The following is a 13,341-nucleotide window of genomic DNA, read 5'->3' on the forward strand; positions in this document are numbered from 1 at the left end:
GTTTCTTAGGCCATAGAGATGTTTGGAGCCACTCTTGTCTCTGATCAGCTCTATGGTCAGCTGGCTGAATCACCGGCTGCATTCTCAGGTTCCCTGTTGAGACAGGAGAGCCAGAGAAAAACACGGAAGACGGTGGGGGGGGGGGGGGGCATTCCCTCCCACGGCTTGTAAAGGCAGTCTAGAGGCTAATTAGCCGCTAGGATTGCTTTTACATGAAAGCCGACCGCTGGCTGAAAAGAATGATACCAAGATGATACCTAAACCTGCAGGCATCATTCTGGTATAACCACTCAAAGTTGTGAATGGCGTACCTGAAGACAAAAAAATGGTTAACAATAAAGCACAGTAAACAATAAAGTATAAATAATTACATACCTGAAAAACAAACATGATAAAACATAATAACAATAACAATAACAATAACAATAAAACACTGCAGAATAGAATACAGTAAAAAAAGAGCAGAACAATAGAGAGAGAGAATAGAGAGAGAGAACAATAAAACGACAACTATTTTTTTTTATTTTATATATATTTTTTTTTTTTTTACACTTTTTTTGTAACTAACTTTTATAACTGTAACCGGTTCCAGGTTCGGGTCTCTCAAAATGCGATGGCATCTTGGGAGACCCTGTGAAAGTTTGCCTAGTCTGTGCAATGCTGTACCCTACGCTAATACTCAACTAGTGTATGGTAGCGTTCAAAACATTCACCAATGCAAAGACCAGGATTGTCAGGACAGAAGGGACAATAATAGCGGGTGTCACGCCTATATCCGCGTTTGCTGCAGACACAACATCTTTTTGGGGGGGTTCGTTGGGTAGGGGTACTCGGGAGCACATAAAAATGCCTCTCATGCAGCCGACTGCATTTCGTTGGGGGATGTGAATGGGGGAAGTACGGGCGCTGCAGAAGTGGTGGGTTCCCAATTAGGATTGGCGAATGCAGCAGGAAGGGCACTATGGGCACGACGGGCCTGTGTTTGTCTTCTTGGTGGCAGCGGGACACTACTTGTGCTTGTCACCTCACCAGCTTGAACTGCACTTATGGGACTCGCCACGTCACCAAGTGTTACTGCAGTGCTGGTTTGACTACGACCGGGGTGTACTAGGCCGCTGGTGCTTGCCAGTTCAATAAAAAGCTTCCAAAAAAACTGTTAGCGATCGCAGGGATCAGGCCTGACTCTGCGAACGCTGCAGTTATGCGTTTAGTGTTTTGTAAGTGACAGTGATCGATCGATACTGCACTTGGGTGGGCTGGACTGGGCCGGGCGGAGGGGCAAAACGCAGGTGCTAGCAGGTATCTGGGTTGATCCCGCTAACACTGCGTTTTTGGGAACCCTAAACTGCTGGGGACGCTAGTATAGATCTGATCTGATCGGATCAGATATTGATCCGTTCAGATACTATACCACTAAAGGAGGCGTATGCTGCGTGCGTGGGTGTTAGCGGTACTGGCGCTAACCTGACGCTGCCTGGGGCCGGTGCTTGCTAGTTCACCAAAATGCTACCAAAAAAACTGTTAGCGATCGCAGGGATCAGGCCTGACTCTGCGAACGCTGCAGTTATGCGTTTAGTGCCTTGTAAGTGTCAGTGATCGATCGATACTGCACTTGGGTGGGCTGGGCTGGGCCGGGCGGAGGGGCACAACGCAGGTGCTAGCAGGTATCTGGGCTGATCCCGCTAACACTGCGTTTTTGGGAACCCTAAACTGCTGGGGACGCTAGTATAGATCTGATCGGATCAGATATTGATCCGATCAGATACTATACCACTAAGGGAGGTGTACGGTGCGTGCGTGGGTGTTAGCGGTACTGGCGCTAACCTGACGCTGCCTGGTGCTTGCTTGCCAGTTCACCAAAATGCTACCAAAAAAACTGTTAGCGATCGCAGGGATCAGGCCTGACTCTGCGAACGCTGCAGTTATGCGTTTAGTGTTTTGTAAGTGACAGTGATCGATCGATACTGCACTTGGGTGGGCTGGGCGGAGGGGCAAAACGCAGGTGCTAGCGGGTATCTGGGCTGATCCCGCTAACACTGTGTTTTTGGGAACCCTAAACTGCTGGGGACGCTAGTATAGATCTGATCAGATCAGATATTGATCCGATCAGATACTATACCACTAAGGGAGGCGCATGCTGCGTGCGTGGGTGTTAGCGGTACTGGCGCTAATCTGACGCTGCCTGGGGCGACGCATATCACCGCCGGGCGATCAGGGGGCTAAACCTTTATTAGGTAATAAACGGCGGGTGCCCTGACACTATAAAAAATAAACGAACTAACCTGCGTCACCCGTAACGGTTATACGGTGATCAGTGGTGAAAGGGTTAACTAGGGGGCAATCAAGGGGTTAAAACATTTATTAGGTAGTATATGGGGGTCCCTGTCACTATAAAACGCTGACGGCGAACCTAAATATTTACCTCACTAACTAGTGTCACCAGCGACACTAATACAGCGATCAGAAAAATGATCGCTTAGCAACACTGGTGACAGGGGGTGATCAAGGGGTTAAAACTTTATTAGGGGGGGTTAGGGGGGTACCCTAGACCTAAAGGGGGGTAATACTCACTGTCCCAACACTGTAACTGTCACAAACTGACACTATGCAGTAATCAGAAAAAAAAAAAAAAAAAAAAAAAAAAAACCTGCTGGTGTCAGTTTGTGACAGGGGGGGGGGGGTGATTGGGGGGGGATCGGGGGGCGATCGGGGGGGGGATCGGGGTGTTTTGTATGCCTGGCATGTTCTACTGTGTGTGTAGTGTGTTGTGCACTCACATTGATGTCTTCTCCCCTCGGCGCTGGAACGGAAAATACCGAGCCGAGGGGAGATGACATCATTTCCTTTGCTGCTGTTTAGCATACAGCAGCAAAGGAGTGTTCCCATTGGCCGGCGGCGATCGCGAGGGGGGGGCCACGAACGGATGGCCTCCCCCTCATCTCGGATCGCCGGGGAACAGAACGGGACCGCTTCGGGCACCGGGGGGGGGTCCGATCGGACCCCCCACCCGCGAGAGGCAAATCACGTACATGTACGTGATTTTGCCTGCCCGTGCCGCCTTGCCGACGTAAATCGGCGTTAGGCGGTCCTTAAGTGGTTAAAGTAACTGGAAGAGTTTAGTAAACACGCACACAACTAACTCCCTGCTACACACAGTTACAAAAATACATTGTAAAGACAAACTTTTTAATGGCTTTTCATTTTCTCAACACTTCTATTAACAAATAGCAAACACTGAACTTACTTGTAGATGAAGTCAGAGTTGACGTCTGGGTCACTGTGGTGGTCGATGGCGTAGTTGTAAGTGTTGTAGTAAATGGAGTTGTAAGTGTTGTTACTTCTGAAGTAGTTGTCAGTTCTGTGCTAGTTGTAGTCGCAGTCACTGTGGTGGTTGATGGCGTAGTTGTAAGTGTTGTTGTAGTAACTGGACAACAGTAGACTTGAATTTCAAAGTTTAAACATGGAAAAACAGGATGGCTTTTGTAACACACAAGCCCATAGGAGACATCACAGGTCACGTTCTGCCCCAGCTCATTCAGTGCTGTATCCGGTCTCTCCTTTGCTCTGCAGGAAATGTCTTGTGGTTGATCACAAACTTGATGTCCATCATCCCTGATGTTCTTATAGGTCTCAAAATCCCCCCCATCTGTTTTATCATTAGGATAACTCACATCAAACCACTGTGACCACGAGCAGACAGAGGGAGTTGCTGAAACACAAATCATGATTCCATTATTACAAAGGAGTCTTTGCATAACTGAATTTTGAAAATAATGCCATTTTTCCATAAATTGATCTGACCAGAAGGATTTTTAAAAAACTGAAAGGTGTTGCTGACTTTGTCTAAGACGCCATAAACATAGACTGGCATATTATCTATTATCTCAGTAAATACACTTTTTGGCCCAAAAAATTACTCATATTGTATGTATTACATTACTATGGAATTGTGATGATGGTCATTATTATAAAGACATCCTTTATAGTAAAATCAACATTTTTTAAACAGAACAGACAGCGTGCATTTTATTATTATCAGGCACATTGGAGGCATTTACGAAAACTGCATGGTGCAAAATCTGGTGCAGCTCTGCTTAGAAACCAATCAACTTAAAGGTATTCTTGGCAAAGCTTAATTGAACAAGCTGAAGTTAGAAGCTGATTGATCACCATGCATATCTGCACCAGATCCGAAGTGCTCCAGTTGTAAAAAATCTCACCCATAGGAAAAGACAATATTATAAAGGTCTTTGAAATGCGCTTAAAGTGGATGTAAGCCCAATGTCATCCTTTCTAAACTACTGCCATAGGGGTTATCTATAAGGATTTAAATGCCTCCTTCATGTATCTTTACCTGTTAAATGTCTCCCCTCTGTCTGTTATTAGACCTGAAAAACTGCTGTTTCTGTGGATGGGTCTGTTGTCTGGAGCTCGGTGGGTGAAGTCGTGATGTCAGTAGACTCCCTGCCCACCTCTACACTCCCCTGTGTATTTCTAACACTGAACTTCTGCTATGATCTCTAACATCCAGTGAAAAGACAGGAAAGTAACCACATGACTTCAGCATGCCCAATTATGCTGAGGTGTGGAACAGCCAATCCTTGCAGAGCTGCTGAAGAAGGGAGTGGGAGGGAATTAAAAAATAATGCATGTATTAGGCTAGTGCACGAGATATGTAAATCACCTGTCACTCACAGCAAGGGGGAGGATTTGACAAAGTTTTTCTCAGTTTGTCAAGATTTATCTCACTGAGCAACAAAAGAGGATTGCTCAGAGATGGATTAACTCTGTGTGGCAAGACTGGGCTCAAATGATAGGAAATCTTATACTCTACTGGATGATATATATATAAAAAAAAAAATTTGGGTTTACATCCACTTTAAATAAAAAGAGAAATGTATATTGAATACAAAGGAATTTGATAACTGTTTTTTTTTCCCTTTTATCCTGAAATATAAAAATCTAAAAAGGTGACTGTGCTCCTGCATTCAGAGCAACCTTTATTAAAGCAGAGTTCTAAGTTTAACCACTTCAGCCCCAGAAGGATTTGCCCCCTTAATGACCAGGCCATTTTTTGTGCTATAAACAAAGAGCGACAATTTTGATGTAATACATATACAAAAAAAAAAATTAAAAAACAAATTTATTCATCGGTTTAGGCAGATATATTTTTTTCTACATATTTTTGGTAAAAAAATCGCAATAGGCGTATATATTGATTGGTTTGCTCAAAAGTTATAGCGTCTACAAAATAGGGGATAGATTTTTGGCATTTTTATTATTTTTATTTTTTTTTTACTAGTAATGGTGGCGATCTGTGATTTTTAGCGGGACTGCGACAGATCGGACACTTATACATAGCCTCTGATTACTGTGTAAATGTCCCTGGCAGGGAAGGGGTTAACACTAGGGGGCGATCAAGGGGTTAAATGTGTTCCCTATGTGTGTTCTAACTGTAGGGGGGATGGGGTTACTGGAACATGCCAGAGATCACTGTTCCCGAACACTGGTGACAGTAGATCCCTGTCATGTCACCTGTCAGAAAGGGGAAATTCCTTGTTTACAAAGGTAGTTTCCCATTTTGCCTCTGTAATAGGCGATCGCAATTCACCGGCGGACATCGAGTCCACCACTATCACGCCTGCACGAGCCGCCGTACAGTTATGGCAATTTGCACAGAAGAGCCGATCTGCCGCCGTATAATGACAGCGGCTGGTCAGCAAGCGGTTAAAAGCACTTTATTATGTTTTTTTTGTGCTAAGCTAGGCACAAGTCTTTTTCATGGTCTATCTCAAGAAATGCCATAAGCGATATTTTTTTAAAGCGATAAGAAGCACCATTTGTACTGTGACCTGCAGGACATTTCAAGAAGGAACCATAGAGTACATCATCTCCAGCATCCCCGCACTGCTCCTTACTACTATGGAGTGCATATGATGTAACTTACAGATACACACCCTTATTGCATATCTATTGCAAGAGAAAGATTGAAGTAACTGGAAGAGTTTAGTAAACACGCACCAAACTAACTCCCTGCTACACACAGTTACAAAAATACAATGTAAAGACAAACTTTTTAATGGCTTTTCATTTTCTCAACACTTCTATTAACAAATAGCAAACACTGAACTTACTTGTAGATGAAGTCAGAGTTGTCGTCTGGGTCTCTGTGGTGGTTGATGGCGTAGTTGTAAGTGTTGTTGTAGTAAATGGAGTTGTAGTTGTTACTTCTGAAGTAGTTGTCGGTTCTGTGCTAGTTGTAGTCTCAGTCACTGTGGTGGTTGATGGCGTAGTTGTCAGTGTTGTTGTAGTAAATGGACAACAGTAGACTTGAATTTCAAAGTTTAAACATGGAAAAACAGGATGGTTTTTGTAACACACAAGCCCATAGGAGACATCACAGGTCACGTTCTGCCCCAGCTCATTCAGTGCTGTATCCGGTCTCTCCTTTGCTCTGCAGGAAATGTCTTGTGGTTGATCACAAACTTGATGTCCATCATCCCTGATGTTCTTATAGGTCTCAAAATCCCCCCCATCTGTTTTATCATTAGGATAACTCACATCAAACCACTGTGACCACGAGCAGACAGAGGGAGTTGCTGAAATACAAATCATAATTCCATTATTACAAAGGAGTCTTTGCATAACTGAATTTTGAAAATAATGCCATTTTTCCATAAATTGATCTGACCAGAAGGATTTTTAAAAAACTGAAAGGTGTTGCTGACTTTGTCTAAGACGCCATAAACATAGACTGGCATATTATCTATTATCTCAGTAAATACACTTTTTGGCCAAAAAAATTACTCATATTGTATGTATTACATTACTATGGAATTGTGATGATGGTCGTTATTATAAAGACATCCTTTATAGTAAAATCAACATTGTTTGAACAGAACAGACAGCGTGCATTTTATTATTATCAGGCACATTGGAGGCATTTACGAAAACTGCATGGTGCAAAATCTGGTGCAGCTCTGCTTAGAAACCAATCAACTTAAAGGTATTCTTGGCAAAGCTTAATTGAACAAGCTGAAGTTAGAAGCTGATTGATCACCATGCATATCTGCACCAGATCCGAAGTGCTCCAGTTGTAAAAAATCTCACCCATAGGAAAAGACAATATTATAAAAGTCTTTGAAATGCGCTTAAAGTGGATGTAAACCCAATGTCATCCTTTCTAAACTACTGCCATAGGGGTTATCTATAAGGATATAAATGCCTCCTTCATGTATCTCTACCTGTTAAATGTCTCCCCTCTGTCTGTTATTAGACCCGAAAAAACTGCAGTTTCTGTGGATAGGTCTGTTGTCTGGAGCTCGGTGGGTGAAGTCGTGATGTCAGTAGACTCCCTGCCCACCTCTACACTCCCCTGTGTATTTCTAACACTGAACTTCTGCTATGATCTCTAACATCCAGTGAAAAGACAGGAAAGTAACCACATGACTTCAGCATGCCCAATTATGCTGAGGTGTGGAACAGCCAATCCTTGCAGAGCTGCTGAAGAAAGGAGTGGGAGGGAATTAAAAAATAATGCATGTATTAGGCTAATGCACGAGATATGTAAATCACCTGTCACTCACAGCAAGGGGGAGGATTTGACAAAGTTTTTCTCAGTTTGTCAAGATTTATCTCACTGAGCAACAAAAGAGGATTGCTCAGAGATGGATTAACTCTGTGTGGCAAGACTGAGCTCAAATGATAGGAAATCTTATACTATACAGTATGATATGTATATAAAAAAAAAAAAAAATTCGCGTTTACATCCACTTTAAATAAAAAGAGAAATGTATATTGAACACAAAGGAATTTGATAACTGTTTTTTTTCCCTTTTATCTTGAAATGTAAAAATCTAAAAAGGTGACTGTGCTCCTGCATTCAGAGCAACCTTTATTAAAGCAGAGTTCTAAGTTTAACCACTTCAGCCCCAGAAGGATTTGCCCCCTTAATGACCAGGCCATTTTTTGTGCTATAAACAAAGAGCGACAATTTTGATGTAATACATATACAAAAAAAAAAAAAATTAAAAAACAAATTTATTTATCGGTTTAGGCAGATATATTTTTTTCTACATATTTTTGGTAAAAAAATCGCAATAGGCGTATATATTGATTGGTTTGCACAAAAGTTATAGCGTCTACAAAATAGGGGATAGATTTTTGGCATTTTTATTTTTTTTTACTAGTAATGGTGGCGATCTGTGATTTTTAGCGGGACTGCGACAGGTCGGACACTTATAAATAGCCTCTGATTACTGTGTAAAGGTCCCTGGCAGGGAAGGGGTTAACACTAGGGGGCGATCAAGGGGTTAAATGTGTTCCCTATGTGTGTTCTAACTGTAGGGGGGATGGGCTTACTGGAACATGCCAGAGATCACTGTTCCCGAACACTGGGGACAGTAGATCCCTGTCATGTCACCCGTCAGAAAGGGGAAATTCCTTGTTTACAAAGGTAGTTTCCCATTTTGCCTCTGTAATAGGCGATCGCAATTCACCGGCAGACATCGAGTCCACCACTATCACGCCTGCACGAGCCGCCGTACAGTTACGGTGATTTGCGCAGAAGAGCCGACCTGCCGCCGTATAATGACAGCGGCTGGTCAGCAAGGGGTTAAAAGCACTTTATTATGTTTTTTTGTGCTAAGCTAGGCACAAGACTTTTTCATGGTCTATCTCAAGAAATGCCATAAGCGATATTTTATTTAAAGCGATAAGAAGCACCATTTGTACTGTGACCTGCAGGACATTTCAAGAAGGAACCAAGGAGTACATCATCTCCAGCATCCCCGCACTGCTCCTTACTACTATGGAGTGCATATGATGTAACTTACAGATACACACCCTTATTGCATATCTATTGCAAGAGAAAGATTAAAGTAACTGGAAGAGTTTAGTAAACACGCACCCAACTAACTCCCTGCTACACACAGTTACAAAAATACATTGTAAAGACAAACTTTTTAATGGCTTTTCATTTTCTCAACACTTCTATTAACAAATAGCAAACACTGAACTTACTTGTAGATGAAGTCAGAGTTGACGTCTGGGTCACTGTGGTGGTCGATGGCGTAGTTGTAAGTGTTGTTGTAGTAAATGGAGTTGTAAGTGTTGTTACTTCTGAAGTAGTTGTCGGTTCTGTGCTAGTTGTAGTCGCAGTCACTGTGGTGGTTGATGGCGTAGTTGTAAGTGTTGTTGTAGTAACTGGACAACAGTAGACTTGAATTTCAAAGTTTAAACATGGAAAAACAGGATGGCTTTTGTAACACACAAGCCCATAGGAGACATCACAGGTCACGTTCTGCCCCAGCTCATTCAGTGCTGTTTCCGGTCTCTCCTTTGCTCTGCAGGAAATGTCTTGTGGTTGATCACAAACTTGATGTCCATCATCCCTGATGTTCTTATAGGTCTCAAAATCCCCCCCATCTGTATTATCATTAGGATAACTCACATCAAACCACTGTGACCACGAGCAGACAGAGGGAGTTGCTGAAACACAAATCATGATTCCATTATTACAAAGGAGTCTTTGCATAACTGAATTTTGGAAATAATGCCATTTTTCCATAAATTGATCTGACCAGAAGGATTTTTAAAAAACTGAAAGGTGTTGCTGACTTTGTCTAAGACGCCATAAACATAGACTGGCATATTATCTATTATCTCAGTAAATACACTTTTTGGCCCAAAAAATTACTCATATTGTATGTATTACATTACTATGGAATTGTGATGATGGTCATTATTATAAAGACATCCTTTATAGTAAAATCAACATTTTTTAAACAGAACAGACAGCGTGCATTTTATTATTATCAGGCACATTGGAGGCATTTACGAAAACTGCATGGTGCAAAATCTGGTGCAGCTCTGCTTAGAAACCAATCAACTTAAAGGTATTCTTGGCAAAGCTTAATTGAACAAGCTGAAGTTAGAAGCTGATTGATCACCATGCATATCTGCACCAGATCCGAAGTGCTCCAGTTGTAAAAAAATCTCACCCATAGGAAAAGACAATATTATAAAGGTCTTTGAAATGCGCTTAAAGTGGATGTAAACCCAATGTCATCCTTTCTAAACTACTGCCATAGGGGTTATCTATAAGGATTTAAATGCCTCCTTCATGTATCTTTACCTGTTAAATGTCTCCCCTCTGTCTGTTATTAGACCTGAAAAACTGCAGTTTCTGTGGATGGGTCTGTTGTCTGGAGCTCGGTGGGTGAAGTCGTGATGTCAGTAGACTCCCTGCCCACCTCTACACTCCCCTGTGTATTTCTAACACTGAACTTCTGCTATGATCTCTAACATCCAGTGAAAAGACAGGAAAGTAACCACATGACTTCAGCATGCCCAATTATGCTGAGGTGTGGAACAGCCAATCCTTGCAGAGCTGCTGAAGAAAGGAGTGGGAGGGAATTAAAAAATAATGCATGTATTAGGCTAGTGCACGAGATATGTAAATCACCTGTCACTCACAGCAAGGGGGAGGATTTGACAAAGTTTTTCTCAGTTTGTCAAGATTTATCTCACTGAGCAACAAAAGAGGATTGCTCAGAGATGGATTAACTCTGTGTGGCAAGACTGGGCTCAAATGATAGGAAATCTTATACTCTACAGTATGATATGTATATAAAAAAAAAAAAAAAAATTCGGGTTTACATCCACTTTAAATAAAAAGAGAAATGTATATTGAATACAAAGGAATTTGATAACTGTTTTTTTTCCCTTTTATCCTGAAATGTAAAAATCTAAAAAGGTGACTGTGCTCCTGCATTCAGAGCAACCTTTATTAAAGCAGAGTTCTAAGTTTAACCACTTCAGCCCCAGAAGGATTTGCCCCCTTAATGACCAGGCCATTTTTTGTGCTATAAACAAAGAGCGACAATTTTGATGTAATACATATACAAAAAAAAAAATTAAAAAACAAATTTATTCATCGGTTTAGGCAGATATATTTTTTTCTACATATTTTTGGTAAAAAAATCGCAATAGGCGTATATATTGATTGGTTTGCGCAAAAGTTATAGCGTCTACAAAATAGGGGATAGATTTTTGGCATTTTTATTATTTTTATTTTTTTTTACTAGTAATGGTGGCGATCTGTGATTTTTAGCGGGACTGCGACAGATCGGACACTTATACATAGCCTCTGATTACTGTGTAAATGTCCCTGGCAGGGAAGGGGTTAACACTAGGGGGCGATCAAGGGGTCAAATGTGTTCCCTATGTGTGTTCTAACTGTAGGGGGGATGGGGTTACTGGAACATGCCAGAGATCACTGTTCCCGAACACTGGGGACAGTAGATCCCTGTCATGTCACCTGTCAGAAAGGGGAAATTCCTTGTTTACAAAGGTAGTTTCCCATTTTGCCTCTGTAATAGGCGATCGCAATTCACCGGCGGACATCGAGTCCACCACTATCACGCCTGCACGAGCCGCCGTACAGTTATGGCGATTTGCACAGAAGAGCCGACCTGCCGCCGTATAATGACAGCGGCTGGTCAGCAAGCGGTTAAAAGCACTTTATTATGTTTTTTTGTGCTAAGCTAGGCACAAGTCTTTTTCATGGTCTATCTCAAGAAATGCCATAAGCGATATTTTATTTAAAGCGATAAGAAGCACCATTTGTACTGTGACCTGCAGGACATTTCAAGAAGGAACCAAGGAGTACATCATTTCCAGCATCCCAGCACTGCTCCTTACTACTATGGAGTGCATATGATGTAACTTACAGATACAAACCCTTATTGCATATCTATTGCAAGAGAAAGATTGAAGTAACTGGAAGAGTTTAGTAAACACGCACCCAACTAACTCCCTGCTACACACAGTTACAAAAATACATTGTAAAGACAAACTTTTTAATGGCTTTTCATTTTCTCAACACTTCTATTAACAAATAGCAAACACTGAACTTACTTGTAGATGAAGTCAGAGTTGACGTCTGGGTCACTGTGGTGGTCGATGGCGTAGTTGTAAGTGTTGTTGTAGTAAATGGAGTTGTAAGTGTTGTTACTTCTGAAGTAGTTGTTGGTTCTGTGCTAGTTGTAGTCTCAGTTACTGTGGTGGTTGATGGCGTAGTTGTAAGTGTTGTTGTAGTAACTGGACAACAGTAGACTTGAATTTCAAAGTTTAAACATGGAAAAACAGGATGGCTTTTGTAACACACAAGCCCATAGGAGACATCACAGGTCACGTTCTGCCCCAGCTCATTCAGTGCTGTATCCGGTCTCTCCTTTGCTCTGCAGGAAATGTCTTGTGGTTGATCACAAACTTGATGTCCAGCATCCCTGATGTTCTTATAGGTCTCAAAATCCCCCCCATCTGTTTTATCATTAGGATAACTCACATCAAACCACTGTGACCACGAGCAGACAGAGGGAGTTGCTGAAATACAAATCATAATTTCATTATTACAAAGGAGTCTTTGCATAACTGAATTGTGGAAATAATGCCATTTTTCCATAAATTGATCCCGGAACATATATGGCTGACCAGAAGGATTTTTACCAAACTGAAAGGTGTTGTTGACTTTGTCTAAGACGCCATACACATAGACTGGCATATTATCTATTATCTCAGTAAATACACTTTGTGGCCAGAAAAATTACTCATATTGTATGTATTACATTACTGTGGAATTGTGATGATGGTCATTATTATAAAGACATCCTTTATAGTAAAATCAACATTGTTTAAACAGAACAGACAGCGTGCATTTTATTATTATCAGGCACATTGGAGGCATTTACGAAAACTGCATGGTGCAAAATCTGGTGCAGCTCTGCTTAGAAACCAATCAACTTAAAGGTATTCTTGGCAAAGCTTAATTGAACAAGCTGAAGTTAGAAGCTGATTGACTACCATACACAGCTTCACCAAATTCTGAGTGCACCAGTTTTAGTAAATCTCCCCCATTGGAGAGGTGGACAAACTTGCATCCAGAATTGGTGCTGTGTAACTTCATCTCTCTTCCTGCCATGACACCATTGAGATTAATCTGGTGGCTGTAATGAAAAAATGCACCCAAAAAAATGCACCCCTGTGCCAGCAGAACACGATCTTGCATGGCACATGGAGGTCATCAGCTGTGTGAACACCCCTTACATCTACCATTAACTATGTATATAACTATAACAACTATGATCTCTCTCTAAGACCCCTTTCACACTGAGGCGTTTTTTAGGTGCTTTTGGGCTAAAAATAGCGCCTGTAAAGCGCCTGAAAAACGGCTCCCCTGCAGTCTGTGTGAGAGCCCCGAGTGCTTTCACATTGAGGCGATGTGCTGGCAGGACGTTAAAAAAACTCCTGCAAGCAGCATCTTTGGAGCAGCGTATACAC

At 41.8% G+C, this 13,341-nt stretch overlaps 1 protein-coding gene across 1 annotated transcript in view; it reads right to left on the minus strand.

Moving 5' to 3' along the window:
* The window catches only part of LOC141112210 (mucin-2-like), a 245,720-nt gene that overhangs the window by 101,796 nt on the left and 130,583 nt on the right, over positions 1 to 13,341 (minus strand). Inside the window, exons 32-35 of the mRNA XM_073604810.1 lie at positions 11,920 to 12,387; positions 9,022 to 9,489; positions 6,135 to 6,599; positions 3,245 to 3,709 (exon numbers count right to left, since the gene is read on the minus strand). Of these exons, the coding sequence (XP_073460911.1) occupies positions 3,245 to 3,709; positions 6,135 to 6,599; positions 9,022 to 9,489; positions 11,920 to 12,387 (1,866 nt within the window). The remainder of the gene's footprint in view (positions 1 to 3,244; positions 3,710 to 6,134; positions 6,600 to 9,021; positions 9,490 to 11,919; positions 12,388 to 13,341) is intronic.

Source organism: Aquarana catesbeiana, linkage group LG11 (assembly GCF_042186555.1).
Source record: "Aquarana catesbeiana isolate 2022-GZ linkage group LG11, ASM4218655v1, whole genome shotgun sequence".
Lineage (NCBI taxonomy): Eukaryota > Metazoa > Chordata > Amphibia > Anura > Ranidae > Aquarana > Aquarana catesbeiana.